This window comes from Petromyzon marinus, chromosome 29 (genome assembly GCF_048934315.1).
Source record: "Petromyzon marinus isolate PM22_M1 ecotype Great Lakes invasive population chromosome 29, UKy_Petmar_22M1.pri1.0, whole genome shotgun sequence".
NCBI lineage: Eukaryota > Metazoa > Chordata > Hyperoartia > Petromyzontiformes > Petromyzontidae > Petromyzon > Petromyzon marinus.
This window is the reverse complement of record NC_133695.1, coordinates 5142855-5164874: the sequence shown is the minus strand read 5'-3', so window position 1 is coordinate 5164874 and position 22020 is coordinate 5142855. Positions and strand designations below refer to the sequence as shown.

At 54.2% G+C, this 22020-nt stretch overlaps 1 protein-coding gene and 1 long non-coding RNA gene across 2 annotated transcripts in view; both read right to left on the bottom strand.

Moving 5' to 3' along the window:
- LOC142929339 (uncharacterized) overlaps positions 1-22020 on the bottom strand; it is a 335621-nt gene that overhangs the window by 168656 nt on the left and 144945 nt on the right. The gene's annotated exons all lie outside the window — the stretch shown is intronic.
- Positions 1-22020, bottom strand: part of LOC116947060 (nidogen-1-like) — a 128542-nt gene that overhangs the window by 72612 nt on the left and 33910 nt on the right. Inside the window, exons 5-9 of the mRNA XM_032962448.2 lie at positions 15569-16553; positions 9108-9222; positions 8294-8449; positions 7312-7581; positions 6737-6937 (exon numbers count right to left, since the gene is read on the bottom strand). Of these exons, the coding sequence (XP_032818339.2) occupies positions 6737-6937; positions 7312-7581; positions 8294-8449; positions 9108-9222; positions 15569-16553 (1727 nt within the window). The remainder of the gene's footprint in view (positions 1-6736; positions 6938-7311; positions 7582-8293; positions 8450-9107; positions 9223-15568; positions 16554-22020) is intronic.

Genomic DNA, 22020 nt, shown 5'->3' with positions numbered 1-22020 from the left:
AGATACCCATAGACTCACACAGAGACCCATAGACTCACACAGATACCCATAGACTCACACAGAGACCCATATACTTACACAGATACCCATAGACTCACACAGAGACCCATAGACTCACACAGAGACCCATAGACTCACACAGAGACCCATAGACTCACACAGAGACCCATATACTCACACAGAGACCCATATACTCACACAGTTACCCATAAACTCACACAGAGACCCATTGACTCGCAGAGATACCCATAGACTCACACAGAGACCCATAGACTCACACAGAGACCCATTGACTCGCAGAGAGACCCATAGTTTGTTGTCCTTCCCCCGGACCTCCAATAACCTTCTTTGAAGGGCGTCACGGGATCTACTGACGCGAGTATTGTTTTTATATATAAATAGATATGTATATTTTGCTGTTTTCCAGGTTCACTCACAGCGGCGGCGATAACCAGGGCGCCCCGTCGGATCGCAACCGCCAGGGAACCTCTGCACCGAAATCGCGGGAGCGAAGCGAGTGTGCGCGTGCGGCGACGCCGCCTGTGACTCCCAAACCCCCTGACACTTTGCGGGGAAGTATGTTTATTGTTCTCTCGTCCGCCCGGCGCCATCCACGGTTACAATACTCGGGACGTTCCACCAGCCCAGACCTTCTCCTCCGCCCTGCCCCCCCCACCCACCAAAGACAAAGACCAGAAATCCCAGTATAGCCTTGACAGACTGTTGGGGCAAGTGGCGCTGTTCGCGAGCAGCACCTGATGAAGGTTGTAACGGCACGCGGGGGGGGGGGGGGAGCAGCGCAACGCCCGGCCGCCTTTGTCTCGCGAGTGGCGATATTTAGACACTGCACCAGGTGATCGTTTGAGGCTGAGTCGACCTAGGGGAGGGGAGGCCCAGGGCCGGTTCAGATATAATCGTCACCGGTGTTGGCCGCGAGCGGGTAAACGACCTTGGGTCGCCGGGTTCGTAGCTCAGCGTAGCGCAGCGCAGCGCGCTAACCGCTACACCACCGCTCCCCATAACACACGCAATACATATAGCGCACATCCAACAACAATCACCGTTTTCAAAATAAGTGGCGGTGACATAACCACGGCGCTTGTGCCAGGCTAGGTGCATCTCGAAGGCAACTGGCGGATGTTCTCAGGAAGGAGGAGGTAACGGTTCCAGATGTTTCGGCTTAAATGCAGCAACTGCAAAGTGCACACGCACATTCCCCAAGGTGCACACGCACATTCCCCAAAGTGCACACGCACATTCCCCAAGGTGCACACGCACATTCCCCAAAGTGCACACGCACATTCCCCATGGTGCACACGCACATTCCCCATGGTGCACACGCACATTCCCCAAAGTGCACACGCACATTCCCCAAAGTGCACACGCACATTCCCCAAAGTGCACACGCACATTCCCCATGGTGCACACGCACATTCCCCATGGTGCACACGCACATTCCCCAAAGTGCACACGCACATTCCCCAAAGTGCACACGCACATTCCCCAAAGTGCACACGCACATTCCCCATGGTGCACACGCACATTCCCCATGGTGCACACGCACATTCCCCATGGTGCACACGCACATTCCCCAAAGTGCACACGCACATTCCCCAAAGTGCACACGCACATTCCCCAAAGTGCACACGCACATTCCCCATGGTGCACACGCACATTCCCCAAAGTGCACACGCACATTCCCCAAAGTGCACACGCACATTCCCCATGGTGCACACGCACATTCCCCATGGTGCACACGCACATTCCCCATGGTGCACGCGCACATTCCCCAAGGTGCACACGCACATTCCCCAAAGTGCACACGCACATTCCCCAAAGTGCACACGCACATTCCCCATGGTGCACACGCACATTCCCCATGGTGCACGCGCACATTCCCCAAGGTGCACACGCACATTCCCCATGGTGCACACGCACATTCCCCAAAGTGCACACGCACATTCCCCATGGTGCACACGCACATTCCCCATGGTGCACACGCACATTCCCCAAGGTGCACACGCACATTCCCCAAGGTGCACACGCACATTCCCCAAAGTGCACACGCACATTCTCCAAAGTGCACACGCACATTCCCCGTGGTGCACACGCACATTCCCCAAAGTGCACACGCACATTCCCCAAGGTGCACACGCACATTCCCCAAGGTGCACACGCACATTCCCCAAAGTGCACACGCACATTCTCCAAAGTGCACACGCACATTCCCCGTGGTGCACACGCACATTCCCCATGGTGCACACGCACATTCCCCAAGGTGCACACGCACATTCCCCATGGTGCACACGCACATTCCCCAAAGTGCACACGCACATTCCCCATGGTGCACACGCACATTCCCCATGGTGCACACGCACATTCCCCAAAGTGCACACGCACATTCCCCAAAGTGCACACGCACATTCCCCAAAGTGCACACGCACATTCCCCAAGGTGCACACGCACATTCCCCATGGTGCACACGCACATTCCCCAAAGACGAAGATCCCCCGGATAATCTTTGCCATACTGTTGGTGGCAAGTGCTGTTAGCGAGCACCTATGAAGGCCAGAACGGCATACGAGGTGATGGGTAGCCAGCACTCCGCCTTTGTCTCCCCAGTGGCGATGTTTACACACCGCAGCAGGTATTAATTTGAGGCTGAATCGACCTAGGGGAGGCCCAAGACCGGTTCAGATAATCGTCACCGGTGTTGGCCTTGAGCGGAAATCGAACTCGAGTCGCCAAGTTCGGAGCGCAGTGCGCTCACCGCTACAGCACCGCTCTCACACACAGACGCACACACGTACACACACACACGTACACACACACACGTACACACACACACGTACACACACGTACACACACACACGTACACACACACAAAAGCATAATTGCCCCCCACCACTACCCGTGGTTGTGGGTGAGTGAGCGGGCGAGCGAGCCGGTGGGGGGGACGAGGTGCAGGCTAAAGTAACTGCTTGCAGAGATCGTTAATCAAAGCGCTCACATCCTCAAAGCGCCGGTTATCATTGTGATGTGGTTAAGGTTGAACGTTCATTACGTGCGCGTGTGCGTGCCTACGTGCTCGCGTGTGTGTGTCCTTGCATGCCTAACCCTGCGCGTGAGTGTGCGTGTGTGTGTGCATGCGTGTGTGTGCGTGTGTGTGCGTGTGTGTACGTGTGTGCGTGCGTGTGTGTGCGTGTGTGTGTATGTGTGTGCGTGTGTGCCTATGTCCCCGGGAGCGGTAGTGTAGTGGTTAGCGCTACGCTGCGCTACGAACCTGGCGACCCGAGTTCGATTCCCGCTCACGGCCAACACCCAGTATCTGAACCGGTCCTGGGCCTCCCCTAGGTCGACTCAGCCTCGAATGAGTGCCTGGTGCGATGTGTAAACATCGCCACTGGGGAGACAAAGGCGGCCGGGCGTGGTGTTGGCCACTCACCCCATCGTGTGCCGTGCCGGCACTTCATAGGTCCTACTCGCTAACAGCACTTGCCCCAACAGTCTGTTAAGGCTATACGGGGGGGGGGCGTCTTTGTCTTTGTTATTTGTTCTGTATGTCTCTATATGTATGCGTGTGTGTCCTGCACGTCAACATCCGTCCATTACAAGAATAACCACCGAATCACCCTCTGATTTACCCAACAAAAGCCCCGTCGGTGAGTCTCAAGACCCCTCCTCAGAAGGGCTCCCCGCCTTTGCGATGTTTGCCACCAAACGCCACGCTACCGTGAGACGGCGGAGTAAGCCGGAGAAAAACCGCTACAACCACCACCACCATCACCACTCAACGTGGCGCGAGACACGGATGCTGCGGATTGATCGCGCGTCTCGGATGGGGTGGGAGAAGATAAGAATCCATTAGGGGTCGGCATTTTCTCAGGGCACGGGATTTGAAGGTGGAGTCGTGCAAATTAAGAGAAGCACAATGAATAAAAAAAATATCGAGCCATTTTAATTCATCATCAAAATGCCCCGGGGCCTCGAGTATTATTAATCAGTCGCTCAGTCAACCAGTTCCGTCGATAATTGTTACGGCCACGGTCGCGCAAGATGAGAGGCGACTGTCCTACAAGGGGGCACGCGTGCGGGAGAGAGACACGGAGAGACAGAGAGAGAGAGAGAAAGAGACGGAGAGAGACACACACATAGAGAACGAGACAGACAGAGAGAGAACGATGTGAAGATAAACAAAAATATTCATCTCTCCGTCCGTAATTCTGTCGTCTTTGCCGTTCCGTTTCATTTAACCGGGAGATTGAAGAAGCCCCAAACCGGTCCAGACACGGCACGCAAACGGCGCTGCCTCTTCCACAAGCCCCCCCACCCCTAGCCCCCCATCCCCCTACCCCCCCATCCCCCTACCCCCCCCACCCCCCATCCCCCTACCCCCCCATCCCCCTACCCCCCCCACCCCCATCCCCCTACCCCCCCATCCCCCTACCCCCGACCCCCCCCATCCCCCTACCCCCCATCCCCCGACCCCCCCACCCCCCATCCCCCTACCCCCCACCCCCCGACCCCATCCCTCCAGCCCCCCAACCCCCTAGCTCACCCCGCCCCCCCAAAACCCCGACCCCAACCCATCCCCCCCACCTCATCTCCCCCACCCCCCATCCCGCCATCCCCCCCACCAGGCCCCCCACCCCCCACCCTCTAGGTCCCCCTCACCCCCACCCCTCCATCACCCCCATCCCATCCCCCCCACCCTCCCCCCCCCCCGGTTACACCTCCAGACTCTCGTCCGCTCGTCTCTCCGTCCGCGGCTCTCCAGCGAGAGTGTGCAGGCGGTGCGACTGCACTGGGAGGTTGTCTCAGGCGCTAGGTTACGAATGAAGAAAGGGGGCAGTGGGGGGGTCAATTTGACAGAGGTGGTGAGGAGGAGGAGGAGGAGGGGCGGGGGGCTAATTCCTTGCACCAGGGACCGTGCCAACCACTCTCTCCATTCATGCCCAAAGCTGCACGCGTGATCTTTGTGTCCTTGTTGTGCGTGTGTGTATGTGCGTACGTGTATGTGCGTGCGTGTGTGCGCGTGCGTGTGTGTGCGTGCGTGTGCGTGCGTGTGTGTGCGTGCGTGTGCGCGTGTCTCGTAACAATGTTAATCGGTGCTCGCTGACAATGCTTGCCCCAACAAAACAATCTGCTGAAAGGCTGTGTGGGGGATCTGGGTCTTTGTATGTGGATCAGAGTCTCTCATCTGGCTCTGTGCATCATCGTATCAATTGGTGTGTGTGTGTATGTCAAGCAAAGGTGGGGAGCGGTGGCGCAGCGGTGAGCGCACTGCGCTACAAACACGCCGCGACAAGTTCGATTCCGGGTGCCTCCCCCTAGGTCAACTCAGCCTCAAATGAGTACCCGGTGCGATGTGCCAACATCGGGAACGCGGGCCTGGCCACGCCAACCCCATGCAAGCACAGGGCCCGGCCTGCACCGGTGCTCGCCAACAGCCCCTTGCCCCGAAGGGCTGTTTATCTAATCGGATTGATATTCACGTCAGAATCAAGGTGTTTACTGTGAGCCGCGTCTAGGCGCTTGACACCCGCTTACACAACGGTGGCACGGAACGGAATGATGGAGTTTGCAAGGGAGGGGGGGGGGCTTACAAGGTATTGAGGAACGAGTGACAGCGGAGTTGGGGGGGGGGGCACTTGGACATCACGAAAGGGCTATAGGGGAGGGAAGGAGTGGAGGAGCCAGGGGATAGCAGACGAAGAGAATGGGCAGTGGAGAAGAGGTGAGGCTTTAAGATAGGAACGGAAGGAGGTGAAGGAGGGGGACCGCTTCATGTGCAGAAGCAGAGTTGAGTCTATGGTGCAGTGTTGAGTCTATGGTGCAGTGTTGAGACGAAAGTGCAGTGTTGAGTCTATGGTGCAGTGTTGAGTCTATGGTGCAGTGTTGAGTCTATGGTGCAGTGTTGAGTCTATAGTGCAGTGTTGAGTCTATGGTGCAGTGTTGAGTCTATGGTGCAGTGTTGAGTCTACGGACAGTGTTGAGTCTATGGGCAGTGTTGAGTCTATGGTGCAGTGTTGAGTCTATGTGGCAGTGTTGAGTCTATGGTGCAGTGTTGAGTCTATGGTGCAGTGTTGAGTCTATGGTGCAGTGTTGAGTCTATGGTGCAGTGTTGAGTCTATAGTGCAGTGTTGAGTCTATGGTGCAGTGTTGAGTCTATGGGCAATGTTGAGTCTACGGACAGTGTTGAGTCTATGGGCAGTGTTGAGTCTATGGTGCAGTGTTGAGTCTACGGGCAGTGTTGAGTCTATGGGCAGTGTTGAGTCTATGGTGCAGTGTTTAGTCTTTGGGCAATGTTGAGTCTATGGGCAGTGTTGAGTCTATGGTGCAGTGTTGAGTCTACGGACAGTGTTGAGTCTATGGGCAGTGTTGAGTCTATGGGCAGTGTTGAGTCTATGGTGCAGTGTTGAGTCTACGGGCAGTGCTGCTCAATCTCCAGGGGGAGTTGATTCCAGTGCAGGCGTGCAAGGAGAGAGAAGGGTCGACAATGGAGATTTGGCGCAGGGAGAAGGAGGGACAGAGACAGAGGGAGACAGAGCGAGAGATGATTGGGAACGAGGAGGACGAGAGGAGGGGGCATGGGAGGAGACGATAGAGGCGAGACAGAGGCCACAGGGGTGATTGTTGTCTGTGCGTGTGCGTGCGTGTGTGCACGTGCGTGTGTGCGTGCGTGCGCGCGTGCGTGTGCGCGTGCGTGTGTGCGTGCGTGTGTGCGCGTGCGTACCGTTGCGCGTGTACTGGTAGAGCTCCTCGTAGGGCTCCACCGACACCTTGGAGTCGGGCGGCAGGCGGGGCAGGCTGCCCGAGAGGCGCGTGTCGATCACGAGGTGGCCGTGCTCGTCCATGCCGTCGAGGCGCTGCGTCACGACCACTCTCTCGCGTCCCGGCAGGAAGGTCACCTCCGAGGTTCGTACGAAGCGCCCGCCTGTGCGCGCACGCACGATAGCGCGCGCGAACGCACGTCAGCACACGCGCACACGTACGTACGCAGGCACGCATGCGCGCGTACAAAAGGCGGGGAGCCTCCCCGTATAGCCATTTGCCATCGGATTAATCACAATAAAATGTTGTATCTGACCGTACTTCACCATGCCGGTCAGCAACAAAAGTTAAAAAGTACAAACAAAAATCATCCATAAAAATACATTGTGAATTTGAAACAAAAAAAACACGTGAATATTCCAACACAAAAAAAAAAACAGATTTATAAAATGTTTTTTTTTATATTTATCTATTTGTTTATTTATTTACGTTTAGCCCCCTCACCCCAACCCCCCACCCCCCCAGCGCGCTCATCACCTGTGATGCTGAAGCCGTTCTGGAAGCCCGGCTGCTCGAGAGCCAGCATCCACCCCACGGCCGTGCCGAGGCTGTAGAGCGGCAGCATGGACCAGCCCAGCTCGACAGGGACCTGGCTGACGGCGGCGTACGCTCGCCCGTCGTTCACCACCACGTACGAGTGCAGGTCCGAGCCGCTCAGCTCCACTGTCTCGGACGAGGAGGCCGCGGAGGAGTCGCCCACCACCACCAGCCGTCCGCTCACCTTGCCGTTTACGCGCTGCGGTGCGCCTGATCGCGCGCGACACAGCGGAAAGGTCCCCACCCCCCCCCCCCGCCCCGTGTAGCCTTAGTGGACTGTTGAGGCAAGTGCTGTTTAGCGAGCACTTACGCAAGGTTCTACCGGCAAGGTTCGATCCCGAAACCTGGCGACGATGCCTGCTGTTGTATATATTTGGAGCCCGCGTGTTCTCTCTCTCTCCCCGTGGTGGTCCCAGCGTGGATTGTTCTCCCGGTTCCTCCGCCGGTTTTGCCCCCCTCCTCCACGATGATGATGCGGTGATGATGATGATGATGATGATATCAGTCACTGCGATGATGAGCCATCGTCACGTGTGGCCAGGTCGTCTCCGAACCAACTACAACAACTACAACAAGAGCTCATAGCTCAGTGGGCACTACCTGGCGAAATAAAGCAGCTTGGTTTATTATCGTGACACCGTGGCTCCTCGTATGACGCCACGTGGCCCCGCGTGACCCTCCCACCCACCGCGCCCCCGCCAGCATGACTCCGCGTGGCCCCGCGCGCGTGACCCCTCGTGACCCCACGAGCGTGACCCCCCGCGTGACCCCGCGCGCGTGGCCCCACGTGACCCCGCGCACGTGGCCCCACGTGACCCCGCGTGCGTGGCCCCAGGTGACCCAACGTGCGTGATCCCGCGTCACCCCGCGCACGTGACCCCGCGTGCGTGGCCCCACGTGACCCCGCGTGCGTGGCCCCCACCTTCGGGCAGGCACAGCTTGCCGTCCCCGTAGTACCCCGTGCCACAGTGGCAGCACGGCCCCGTCGCGTGGTCGCGGCACGCGGCGTGCGGGGAGCAGCGGGGCCCCCCGCCCACGTCGCACCGCTCGGCCCCCCGCTCCGGCCCGTACACAAACACTGGAGAGGGGTGGGGGGCCAAGGGCGAGGGGAGCAGCAAGGCATTCTTAATACTGCGAGAAGGGCATTGTGGGAAGGGCAGTAGAAGGGTATTGTGAGAAGGGCATTAGTAGGGCAATGCAAAAAGGGCACTGTGAGAATGGCATTAGAAGGGAATGCAAGGAGGGCATTGTAAAGAGGGCATTGTGAGAAGGGGAATGTGAGAATAGCATTATGAGAAGGGCATTGCGAGGAGGGCATTGTGAAGAGGGCAATGCGAGGAGGGCATTGTGAGAAGGGCACTGTGAAGAGGGCGCTGTGAAGAGGGCACTGTGAAAAGGGCACTGTGAAGAGGGCACTGTGAAGAGGGCACTGTGAAGAGGGGAATGTAAAGAGGGCACTGTGAAGAGGACACTGGTAAGAGGACACTGGTAAGAGGACAATGTGAAGAGGACAATGTGAAGAGGGCACTGTGAAGCACTGTGAAGAGGGCACTGTGAAGAGGGCACTGTGAAGCACTGTGAAGAGGGCACTGTGAAGAGGGCACTGTGAAGAGGGCAATGTGAAGAGGGCACTGGTAGAGGGCAATGTGAAGAGGGCACTGTGAAGAGGGCACTGTGAAGAGGGCACTGTGAAGAGGGCACTGTGAAGAGGGCAGGTCCGGCGGGGCGCGCCTGACCGTTGGTGCCGAGGCCAGGCTCGGGCTCGTCCACGTGCAGCACCGCGCGGCCCGCGTCCTCGTGGCGCGGGGGAGGAGGGGGCACCTCCTGGAAGCGACTCCCAAGCTCCGGCTCCTGCAGCAGCAGCATCAGTAGCATCATCACCAGCATCAGTAACATCATCATCAGCATCAGCAGCAGTATCAGTAACATCATCAGCATCAGTATCATCATCAGCATCATCAGCAGCATCAGTAACATCTTCATTAGCAGCATCAGCAACATCATCATCAGCAGCAGCATCAGTAAACTGAGGAACCGGTTCAGACTGTGACTCGCCACTGATGTTAGCCGGCCAGTTGCCAGGAATCGAACCCAGGTGGCCGGACCTATAGCGTGGCGGAGTGCAGCGAGCGCTAACCACTGCGCCACCACTCACCCCGCGTGTCGCATCCACGGGTACGAAACACGTCAACAGTAAGAGAAGTAAAAGTGTTTAGAGACGGCACGTGCCAAGAGAATTCCCACTCTTTAATCTCACCCAGAGCGGAAAGTGAAACGTTAAAGATCGTATGAATAAAAAACACATTAAAAGTATAAAAAAACGTTTTGCAAAAAGCAAGAAAGTTTGATTTCCACAGTGCGCTGTCGAGTTAAAACGTTTTATTGAGATTTATCTCAGGCGGAATAAATATACGTACATGTGTGTTGTGCCGCAAATAGCCATCGCGAGCACGTGCATTCTGCAGCGTGAGAGGGCTTAAAATCTCCCGCGATATTATAATACGTCTGTTAATAATAACCGCAATTCATAACGAGCGGGCATATTCCGCGAATAGTCCACAATGTTGGATCCAGAACCCGGAGGCGGGGAATCGGAACGCTGTTACTGCTGCTGCTAGGCTCACTGGGAGCCATGGATTATTGGCGTGAGGCACTACCACTAGAGTGCAACGTATACCGATCCATAACAAATCCTTTATTATTGTGCCCTGTATCCCAATGATCTTTAACTCGAAGGCGCGGAGTCAGAACGCTACTGCTGCTACTAGGCGAGCTATGAGTAATGACTTGTTGGCGTAAGGCACTACCACGAGATTAGGAGATACGGTACAGCTATCCATAACAAATCCTTCATTATTATTATTATTGTACTCTGTATGCCAATGACCCTATATCGATGCGTGGTATATAAGTTGTAGGCCTTCCTTTAGGCTCTACATTCCACGTTGAGGTTGAACAGCTGAGCAATGGCAGCACGGGCGATGCGCTCGCTTTGTCCCTGAATTACGGTGCCATCACTCATGACTTCGCCACAGGTAAAGCGGGGAGGAAAATAATTAAATGTTGGAAGGAATGAGAGGTTAAATACACGATAGATTTTTATTAATCTTTTCTGTACGGCCCTCCGAAGCCCTTAGTTGGGTCTGCTGTGTCCTATAAATCTTAATTATTAGTCGAATGAGTGATATATATTTGAAGAATTCACTCTTCGAGTCGAACGCAATGTGAAACGTTTTACGACGGTAAAGACCAACATGAATACGTTTGATTACTTCATTCTAAAAATTATTAACCTATTTCCTCGAGATCGGCCTTGGGCGTCTCGTGGCCTCAAACTGACCCTGGCCCAGCGGCACATGGAAGGGGTGGACAAAGCGCAGGTAACGTTCATATGAAAACAAAAAGTAGCCTTTTGACAAAACAAGTTCCGGAGGCGCTAAGAGTTTCTGTTGTCATCGGCGAGGGTTCACCAGCGCCGTAACTCGCCGGGAAGGTGACGGACGGCGCCAGCGGAGACAGCAGTGGAACAGAGGTTCTGGGCAAGGCAATGAAAAACAACAAAGCCTATATTGGTCTATGGGTCTCTATGTGGGTCACTGGTGACCCACACAGAGACCCATATAGAGACCCAATGACTCACATAGAGACCCATAGAATCACAATGAGCCCCACAGACTCACATGGAGACCCATAAACTCACACAGAGACCCATTGACTAACATAGAGACCCACAGACACATAGAGACCCATGCAATAGACTCAGCAGTGATTAAACCGGGCTCTCAAGCGCAGTTAATTTATAATCTCAGCCGACTCACATAGAGACCCATATACTCACACAGAGACCCACAGACTCACATTGAACCCCACAGACTCACATGGAGACCCATAGACTCACACAGAGACCCACATACTCACATAGAGACCCATATAATAGACTCAGCCGTGATTAAACCGGGTTCTCGAGTGCAGCGAGTTGGTGGTCTCAGCCCGGCCACCACCGGTGACCGCGCACACGAAGCCTCCCGCATTGACTCTGAAGCTATGGCTGCGGGGTTTGGTCGTACATGTTATGTATATCGTTTGTTGTTGGATTTGAATCACAGTTCCTATGATCACTGTTACATTGTTTTTGTGGCTTTATTTTGGTGATTTTGAGGACTGTTTGGTCTGGCCATGTTTGTTTGTTGTAGTATAGAGTTGGCCTGATAACTTTAATCTAAATTGTCTTATGGTTGTTATTTTTTGACTTGCATCCCACTGGGATCTTTGCACACAGCGTTGAAATGCGGTGTTTTTTTCTGGAAGACTTTTGCTGTTTTTTCCAGGATTTTTCTGTTGCGTGTAGTCACTTTAAGATGTTTCTTGTTCATGTTTTTGCTTTGTTGCGGTTGAACCCGAGTCAAGAGCCGCATGGCTCACAGGGTTATACCTAATAAATTAAAAACTGAAAGAAAAAATCCAGCGCAGGGAATGTAAAAAAAAACGCCCGGAGGGACTGCCACGCGACGATCATCGGTCGCTCTGCGCCCCCCCCCCCGTACCCCCCCCCCCCCATCGTGAGCGAAAATAAAATAAATCTGCCCAGCAATCAGTGAATTAAGACTCCTCCACACAAAAACACAAAGACCCCCCGCATAGCCTTAGGGGCAAGTGCTGTTAGCGAGTAGCACCTATGAAGGCCGGCACGGCACACGAGTGGGTGGGTGGCCAACACCACGCCCGGCCGCCTTTGTCTCCCCAGTAGCGATGTTTACCACATCGCACCAGGCACTCATTTGAGGCTCAGTCAACCTGGGGGAGTTCCAGGACCGGTTCAGATAATCGTCACTGGTGTTGACCGTGAGCTGGAATCGAACCCGGGTCGCCAGGTTCGTAGCGCAGCGTAGCGCTAACCGCTACACTACCGCTACCCTCCACACACACATACACACACACATGGACACACCGTAACCTCCGCGTCTCTATCACTGTAGATCTCGCAGCTCAATGTTCATCAGCAGCTGCCACCGTTGATGTAAGAATAAGAATAATGGGTGAGCGCACTGAGCTTGCGATCCGGGCTTCGCTGGTACGATTCCATCTCGCCGGAGCGGAGACTTTCCTGAACCCCTTATCAGTCGATGGGCAAAACCACGCGCGGTGGGGTAAAGCGTGGGTACTCCGGCACCCTTCCAACACGAACGTCTCCAAGGTGGAAGAGTAGGCCTAAGATGCCCTGTGAGGAAGGAGGGGCTCCCGGTTCGATTCCATCTCCAGGCGCGGAAGTTTGAACGAAAAGAGCCAGGGTTAAATCTCGGCTTAAAGCTTTCGTGACTGCAGGGATTCATATTCTTTGGGTCTTTCGGTAAAGTCACGTCGATAGGTTCAAAGAAAATGACGACTGCTTGTGTTGCGATCGAACCTATCTACGTGACTTTACCGAAAGACCCAAAGAATATGAGAGGCAGGACCCTTGAACCCATCCACCTGTAACCCATGCACCCAGCAGTGTGAATGGGTCCAACCGCAGCTGAGTCGGTCAGCGGTGTGGCGTGAGGTGGTGGGGTAAAGTGTGGGCAGCTCCCAACTCTCCCGTCACGTAGAGCCGACGTGGAAGAGTAGGCCTAGAATGCCCTCTGAGGATTGGCTTCCTCCAAGTGGAGGTTTCTGCCGCCCGGGCAGTCAGGGGCTAGCGGCCACTTGCGGGGGCTGCGCCTTTAGCTCCACGCATCCTTAACATCTTGTAGATGAAGACTCTTAATTAATAGTCATTAATAACGTGCGGGATAGCGGTGGGAAGCAGTAGATTAAACCGGTGGTGGGTGTGATCTCATTAAGGACAGAGAACGTTATGCAAATGAGGGTTAGTAGTCAGGCATCGCCGCATCTTCTAAGACGTCGGTCCAGCGTGGAAGATCAGACCAAGATTCATAAGAAATGTTGTTTATACTGGAGAAATCCGATGAGCTATGAAGCGCTTTTTCACAGATGTCCAGTCTGGGCATGGGGTCGGAACGTTACAACAACGAGCAACACAAAAACACACCAGGAGTGCAAAGCGTAGGAATTGGCAAACAAATATCTTGAAAAAAATATATAGAAATAAAACTAAACTATGTTTTTTTTATGTTACCAAGTTATTTTTGCCAAGCGACCTGGCCACAAACGATAGCTGAACAGATGTGTCGTATCATGTGGACATTTACAGCGGCAAAGCAATCTAAATAATCATCTCACGGGGTGGGCGAAACTGGGAGGGCGGAGTGGTGTGTGGATCTTTCTAGCCGGGGCTGCGACCTTCAGCCAACAGCCGCCGTGAAGCCGGCAGTTGCAGGGCTGCCCCTTTGCCGTCGCCACCGCTCTCGCCGCACAGCGATGCCGCGCGCCGCGGAATCTGCGACCGGCGGTCCCCGCAGCGAGGTTCGTGCCGCGCCGAATTCAATCGCCGGCTCCAAAAAAAAAAGACCCACACTGGTCTGTGGCCACAAGCACCCCTCCCTCTGCACGTTTATCCCCCCCCCCCATCTCCCACCAACCTCCCACTCGCCTCCCCCACCTCACCACCTCCCCCCATTTCCCCCAATCCCCCACCTCACCACCTCCCCCACCTCCCCCACCTCACCCAATCCCCCATCTTCCCCAACCACCCCCCCACCCACCCGCTGGGGATGTCGCAGCCCCGACGTAGTGAGTGAGTGGGTGACAGTCTGCACGCCGCTGACAAAATAACGCCGTTGCATCACCGCGCGCGCGCATGGTGACGACCAGGGTGACAGCTTAATTTAGGCACCATGATGTCTCTATGTATATCCGTGGGTCTCTATGTATATCCATCGCTCTCTGTGTATCTCCAGGGGTCTATATGTATATCCATGTGTCTCTATGTATCTCCATGGTTCTCCACGTATAGTCATGTGACTCTATGTATATCCATGTGTCTCTATGTATCTACATGGGTCTCTATGTCTATCCATGCGTCTCTATGACTATCCATGTGTCTCTATGTCTATCCATGTGTCTTTATATATCTCCATTGGTCTCTATGTAGATCCATGTGTCTCTATGAATACCCATGGGTCTCTATGTATGTCCATGGGTCTCAATGTATATCCATGGGTCTCTATGTATCTACATGGGTTTCTATGTATCTCCATGGGTCTCAATGTATATCCATGGGTATCTCTGTATCTCCATGGGTCTCTATGTATCTCCATGGGTCTCCATATATATCCATGTGACTTTATGTATCTCCATGGGTCTCTATGTATCTCAATGGGTCTCTGTGTATATCAATGGGTATCTATGTATATCCATGGGTCTCTATGTATCTCCATGGTTCTCCACGTATAGCCATGTGTCTCAATGTATATCCATGGGTCTCTCTGTATCTCCATGGGTCTCTATGTATCTCCATGGGTCTCCATATATATCCATGGGTCTCTATGTCTATCCATGTGTTTCTATATATCTCCATGGGTCTCTATGTATCTCAATGGGTCTCTGTGTATATCAATGGGTATCTATGTATATCCATGGGTCTCTATGTATCTCCATGGGTCTCCATATATATCCATGTGACTTTATGTATCTCCATGGGTCTCTATGTATCTCCGTGGGTCTCCACATATCACCATGAGTCTCTGTGCATATCCATGGACGTCTATGTATCTCCATGGGTCTCTATGTATCCCCATGTGTCTCTATGTATCTCCATGGGTCTCTATGTATCTCCGTGGGTCTCCACATATCACCATGAGTCTCTCTGTATCTCCATGGGTCTCTATGTATCCCCATGTGTCTCTATGTATCTCCATGGGTATCTATGTATCTCCGTGGGTCTCCACATATCACCATGAGTCTCTCTGTATCTCCATGGGTCTCTATGTATCTCCATGGTTCTCCATATATATATCCATGGGTCACCATGAGTCTCTATAGGTCTCTATGAGTCTCTATGGGTCTCTATGAGTCTCTATGGGTAGCTATACGTAGCGTGGAGCTGGCCACTCAGCCGCCCCCCCGTCGCGTGCCGTGCCGGCCTTCATCGGCGCCACTCGCTTAACGGCACTTGCCCCAACAGCTTGTTCAGCCTATACGGGGTGGTGGTGGTGGTGGTGGAACTTTGCCTTTGTGACCTGCTGCGTCATACGGAACCACACGCGCGGGACATCGACGGGGGGATACTTGGCACCAGCATCTCGAGAGCGTCTCTCACCTGTGGACGCTGATGGTGGACGTGCAGATCCTCTTGCGGCCGGGGCTGCGGTTGCCGGTAATCCGGTTCCGGCTGCTGTGGATAATGGTAGCGCTCCTGGTCTGGCGGCTGGGGGGTGCGGTGAGCCGATTCCGGATGATGCGGGTGCTGATAATCCGGTTGCCGCGGGTGGTAGCTGCCCGGTTCCGGCTGCTGTGGGGTAAATTGGCCCGGTTCGGGTTGGCGTGGGTGTGCGTGGTCTGGTTCCGGCTGCTGTGGGTGCCGGTAATCCGGATGATGGGGGTGATAGTTATCCGGCTCCGGCTCCTGCGGTGTGAATTGCTCCGGTTCTGGCTGCTGTGGGTGCCGGTAATCCGGATGATGGGGGTGATAGTTATCCGGCTCCGGCTCCTGCGGTGTGAATTGCTCCGGTTCTGGCTGCTGTGGGTGCCGGTAATCTGGATGATGGGGGTGATAGTTATCCGGCTCCGGCTCCTGCGGTGTGAATTGCTCCGGTTCTGGCTGCTGTGGGTGCCGGTAATCTGGATGATGGGGGTGATAGTTATCCGGTAGCGGCTCCTGCGGTGTGAATTGCTCCGGTTCTGGCTGCTGTGGGTGCCGGTAATCAGGATGATGGGGGTGATAGTTATCCGGTAGCGGCTGCTGAGGGGTGAATTGCTCCGGTTCCGGCTGCTGAGGGTGGCCGAAATCCGGTCCGGGCTCGCCCTCCCGGTGGTGGTCGGCACCTCCGGGCCGCCCGTCGTAGTCCGGGCCGGGCCGTCGGGGCCGCTCCTCGGCCCCGTCGCCGTACTCAGGCTCCTCGGTGTTGTACTCCTCCTCCTCCTCCTCCTCGTCGTCGTCGTCGTCGTCGTCATCGTAGCTCAGGTCGAAGGCCCCCGGGGTCGGCGGTTCCGCGTCCACCTCGGCCGCCTCCACGCCGGAGAAGGCCGAGCGCGAGCTGCCGATGTGGAAGGCCCACACGCCGCGCCGGCCCGAGTTGCTGCGCCTGCGATCCGCGGGGGGGGAGGAACATTCAGGTGAGAGTCGCGAGCCGCGGCGTTGACGGGAACTGGACACGGCACCACGCCGGGGGTGACGTTAGCGGGAAACCTCGTTATGATCACCACCCGGCGCAGACACCGGGTGAGGATCATAACTCCCCTCTCGCCTTCCGATGTGAGGAATCCGCTGGAAGCTGTGCACTTTTTTAACCATCGAGATTGTCAACTCACCCTGCCTTAGAGCTGAGCGTCGTCGTGCTTAGTTTTGTTGTCCCCCGCCCGCCCGCCCGCCCTCACCTCCGATTAGCACGGTTGGCTACGTATGGCGCGAAAGAAGTTCAACATGCGCGCGTTTCATTCCCCTCTCTCAGTCATGGCCCTTCTTCATAGCAGAGAGGTTATCTCTCTTTCTCTGGTCACAGTCCTTAAAATGTAAATAAGTTCAAAAACTTTTGAGTAGTTGTCCTGGTCTGATGCACCATATATTGTGTAAGGATGCACAGGCATTTTATGCATTTAAAACAAACATTTACTAAAGTAAAACATTTTATAAATCATGAATTGGAGGTGGCCGGGTGGCCCAGGGTGGTCAGACCCTGGGTTCGAATCCCAGGTTCGTGATTCAACCCCAGCTCTCGGCCAGGTCATCCGATGACCACAATACACACAAACACAAAGATCCCCTTGAATAGCCGAAGTAGATATGTAGAAGCAAATGTGTATGTATGTTGAACTTCTCTCGCACCGTACGTAGGAGCAAGTGCTGTTAGCGAGCACTCACGAAGGCCGGCACGGCACTCGAAGGGTGTTGCGTGGCCAGCACCACGCCCCGCCGCCTTTGTCTTCCCAGTTTTGATATTTACACGCCGCGCTAGGCACTCATTTCAGGCGACCTATGGGCTGAGTCATTACATACAGTAGGCTACTGTACACACACAGTGCCAACAATATCGGCGTGCTCACCGTGACCCACCCCCCCCCCACGGGCGTAACCTCTTGACCCCCCACTTTACCCCCCCCTCCTCCTCCCGGCAAAATCAATCAAAAATAAATTGACGCGAATTATTAACGACTTAGCGCGAATCTTGCTCCGGCCTCCACAGCCCCCTTCTCAATGTCGCTGGCGGGCAAATGGCATAACAAAAAAACGACATTGGCAAAAACGGAGAACAATAACAACTACGACAACGGTAGCACTGTGTAACGTGATGTTTGTCCCTGGGTAGTAAGTGTTACTTTTTAATTGCTTATGCCTAAAAAGTATAGAAAATGGCAATTATTCCCCACAAACTTTGCTTTTGTGATCATTGAAAATAGGTACATTTCAAAATATCACTGTGCTGGTCACAGAGGCAAAGTTTTTGGGGGAATAATAGCCATTTCCTGAACTTTTGAGGCATAACGAATTAAAAAATAACACCTACTACCCAGGAACAAAACTAGTTTTCGCTACAGTGCAGAGATAAATCTAAATATAAATCCGCGCCGCGAAAAAAAAACACATTCTCGCGGCGCTTTGTGGCCATAAGCGATGCAGGCGGCAGAGCGGGGGGGGGGTGGTGCTCGGTGGGAGATAGAACCGGAGAACTGTGGCGTTCCACCAGAACGTAGCCCCTGGGATTCACTCGCGAACGGAAGCGCCGAGGAAGGGGAACTTCCCCGGACCTTCATCCCCCTCTCCGGGGGGGGGGGGGGGGGTGGTGGGGGGGCCAAGAGCCCCAAGGACGATTTTTTATCCGTCAAAAGTTCCGTAAGAAATGTGCGGAAGCACGTGGTGCTGCGACCGAAATAAATCTCTCGGTGGAATTGACCGGCGATGATGATGGTGGTGGTGGTGGCGGCGACTGCCTCCATAGAGTGCTGCTCGCTAACAGCACTTGTCCCAACAGTCTGTCAAGGCTATACGGGGCATCTCTTTCTTTGGTGGTGACGGAGAGCGACAGACAAGAGAGGGAAGGCGCACGGGAGGATGTCCTTCCATCGTTGTGATCAGCTCGCGTGCAGGTGCCAGGCGGATTATCACTTTGCAGGATACGGAGGAGATGCCGGGAGCGTTGGCGAAGGCACCCTCCATCCAGCAGTGGATTGCTCGTGGTCCATGCTGACCCTCCATCGATTGAATGAGTTATTATTATCGAGAATTCGCGTTTTTCTCATTGCGTTTTGTTTCGTTTTTCTGCTTTAACTGCAACTCCGTCGCGAGTCTCGACCACCGCATTCACCCTTTATACAGTTATATATCTAAAAGTATAAAATGTATCTGAACTTTTTTTTTCTTTTACCAGGTAAGGCCTCACTGAGCAAAATAGCTCTTTTTCAGACGCGACCTGGCTATCACAAATGATACCTCAACGAAGTGGCTTATAATGTGGAAATTTATAGCAGCCAAATACTCCAAAGACGTGATGTTGATTCTAAATTTGAAGGGGGAAACCAAGAGGCCGTAGAATAAAATCCACTCGACCACGGACAGAGACATGCAAACTCCAAATATACAGCTGTCGGGGTCGTGATCGGACCCACAACCAGCTGTATACGAGGCGAGGGAGTTAACATCTCGCTACCACGGCACCCCAATAGCTATGGGACACCGGAAGAATGGGTTACCGTGGCTATGACTGCTCAACCCGAGCTAGCAATGCTGTGATAGTTGCATTGCCCTTCGTGCTGTTTTGCCGGTTTCCATTATTCTCGGGTCTAGCACCTGCGGCGAGACAAGGCCATTAAGGAGGCTGCAGTGGTGGTGCAGGCCAATCAGTTTCAAGGACGATGCGAACACGAGTTTCAAAAGCCGTGTTTGTTTGCATTGCCCTTGTACTGTTCGCCTTTTTGGCGTTGTTCCCTGGCCTAACACCGGCGGTGAGACAGGGGCCATGGAGGTGGCTGTAGCTCTGGCGTAGGCCAGTCAGTACCGAGGACAATGTATCGCATTATCAAAGCACGTGCGCGTGTTTTAGGGGCCGTCCATAAATGACGTCACGAGATTTTGGACGATTTTTGACCCCCCCCCCACCCTCGTCACACGGCGTCACAAAAAATCAGACCACCCCTCAAATATGACGTCACAAAGCTCTGCCCCCCCCCCCAAAAAAAAAACCTGTTACAAATCGCTTTCAACTATTGTCATTGTAGTGCGATTTTAATGTGGCGCTGCACTTTGATGTTGTAGGAGTGTTGTTATAACAATTAGTGTTGTCATAACAATTCTATATTTATTTAAAGTTGCGCATTTTTACGTGACGTCACATTTCTCAACCACCCCCCCCCCCTCGTCACACATCGTCACAAATGTCTGACCCCCCCCCCCCCCCGCAGGTGCGTGACGTCATTTATGGACGGCCCCTTACCACAATGGTGACGTGTGGTCAGCGGCGTAGCAATCAGCCCACCGATTGAGGCAATCGGTCAAGCGGGGAGCCCCCAATGATGGTGAAAACGAATTTCATGGTGGTTGTCAAGGGCGGCCGAACTCGTAGCTTTGGCAAACGCGGGGGTGGTAGCGACTCGCGATTTATGATGGTAAGGCCCGAGCGTCGAGGGGAAGGGAGCAAGCTTCACCCGTCGCGGAAAATAATAAGACTGCAGGAGGTGATTAAGATGAACACGTTGTAGGCTGTCGCGACCAATATCATCCATAATACAGGTGTTTTTGGGTGACATCGCGTAAATATATAAAAGTGTCGTTTATATATTGACGCGATCGAACCCAACAACAAAAAAAAACCTGTATTACGGTGTTTAAGATGTTCGAACACCGAACGGACGCCTCTTGCAAGCCATCATCAAAGTGCAGGACCCAAGTTCAATTCCCGGCCAGGGCTAACGTTGCTTGTGCTGCCTTGCCCAAGCTTGATTAATGGGACTTTTATCATTAATGTAGTTAACATTTATGCAATCATATTTTCGTGGCCTGCTTACCGTTTTCTCAAATGTTGCACTCGAATAGATGTTTTTTTTCTGTATTTTTGTTTTGCCACTGTAACTTGCTCACCTGGACATATCTTGGGAAGGGGGGGGGGGGCGAAGAGCTTCATAGCTCATCGGATTCCTCAGAATCAGAATCAAAATAAATTAAGATCCTGATTTTGAGAGATTATCCGAACTGATTTACTCCCCGCCTTGAGACATCTGCGCAATAACCAGCACGGTCAAAGTATAATCAATCTACCCCCTGATACAGCATGGAGGAGGGGGGTGGAGGGGGTTACAGAAGGCTGGGAGTTCCATTCCTAGTTGGAGGGGTGGAGGGGGGTGGAATTGCATACCACACAAAGTACGCACGCACGGGAGGTGAGCGCGCGCGTGAACGAGTTGCCTTCACGCCGAGAGCGGATCGGTGCGTGAACGAAACGGTGAGGGGGGGGGGGTGGAGGGGCGATTGGGAGAGGAGGCAGAGGGATGACCCAGTTGCTGATGTGTAACGGGGGGAGTGGGGGGCCGTGGAGACTGAGAGGTGGACAGAAGGTAGACACAACAACAACAGCGGTCGTGTGTGTGTGTGCGTGTGTGTGTGCGCGTGCGTGTGCGCGTATGTGTCTGCGCGCGTATGTGTGTGTGAGTGTGTTTGTGTGCGTGTGTGCGCGTGCGTGTGTGTGCGTGTGCGTGTGTGCGCGCGCGTGTGTGTGCGTGTGTGTGCATGTGTGTGTGCGTGTGTGTGTGCGTGTGTGCGTGCGTGTGCGTGCGTGTGTGTGTGCGCGCGAGTGTGCGTGCGTGTGTGTGTGCGCGCGTGTGTGCGTGCGTGTGTGTGCGTGTGCATTTGTGTGTGCGTATGTGCTCGCGCGTGTGTGCGCGTGTGTGCGTGTGTGTGTGTGTTTGTGTGCGTGTGCGTTCGTGCGTATGTGTGCGTGTGTGCGCATTTGTGTGCGTATGTGCGCGCGTGTGTGCGGGTGTGTGTGTGTGAGTGTGTTTGTGTGCGAGTGTGTGTGTGCGTGCGTGGGTGTGTGTTTGTGTGCGTGTGTGTGTGTGTGTGCGTGTGTGTGTGTGCGTGTGTACGTGCGTGTTTCGCTGTAATTGGGGTGTGTGTAGCGGTTAGCGCGCTGCGCTACGAACCCGGCGACTCGGGTTCCATTCCCGCTCACGGCCAACACCGGTGACGGATTATCTGAACCGGTCCTGGTCCTCCCCTAGATCGACTCAGGCTCAAAAGAGAACCCTGGTGCGGTGTGTAGTAAACATGGTCACTGGGGAGACAAAGGCGTCCGGGCGTGGTGCTGGCCACCCACCCCCTTTGTGCGCCGTGCCGCCCTTCATAGGTTTCTGCTACTGGCTAACAGCACTTGTCCGAGCAGTCTGTTGAAGGCCCTGCGGGGGATCTTTGTCTTTGTGTGTGGGAGTGTGTGCATGTGTGCGCGATGTGAATGCTCACAGTATGTAACAGATACAATGAAAAATATGCGCGCAAACATTTCTGAAACCCAAAACTTTCCCACCACTGACAATCTTTGAGTCTACCCCCTCCCCCCAACTCACCAC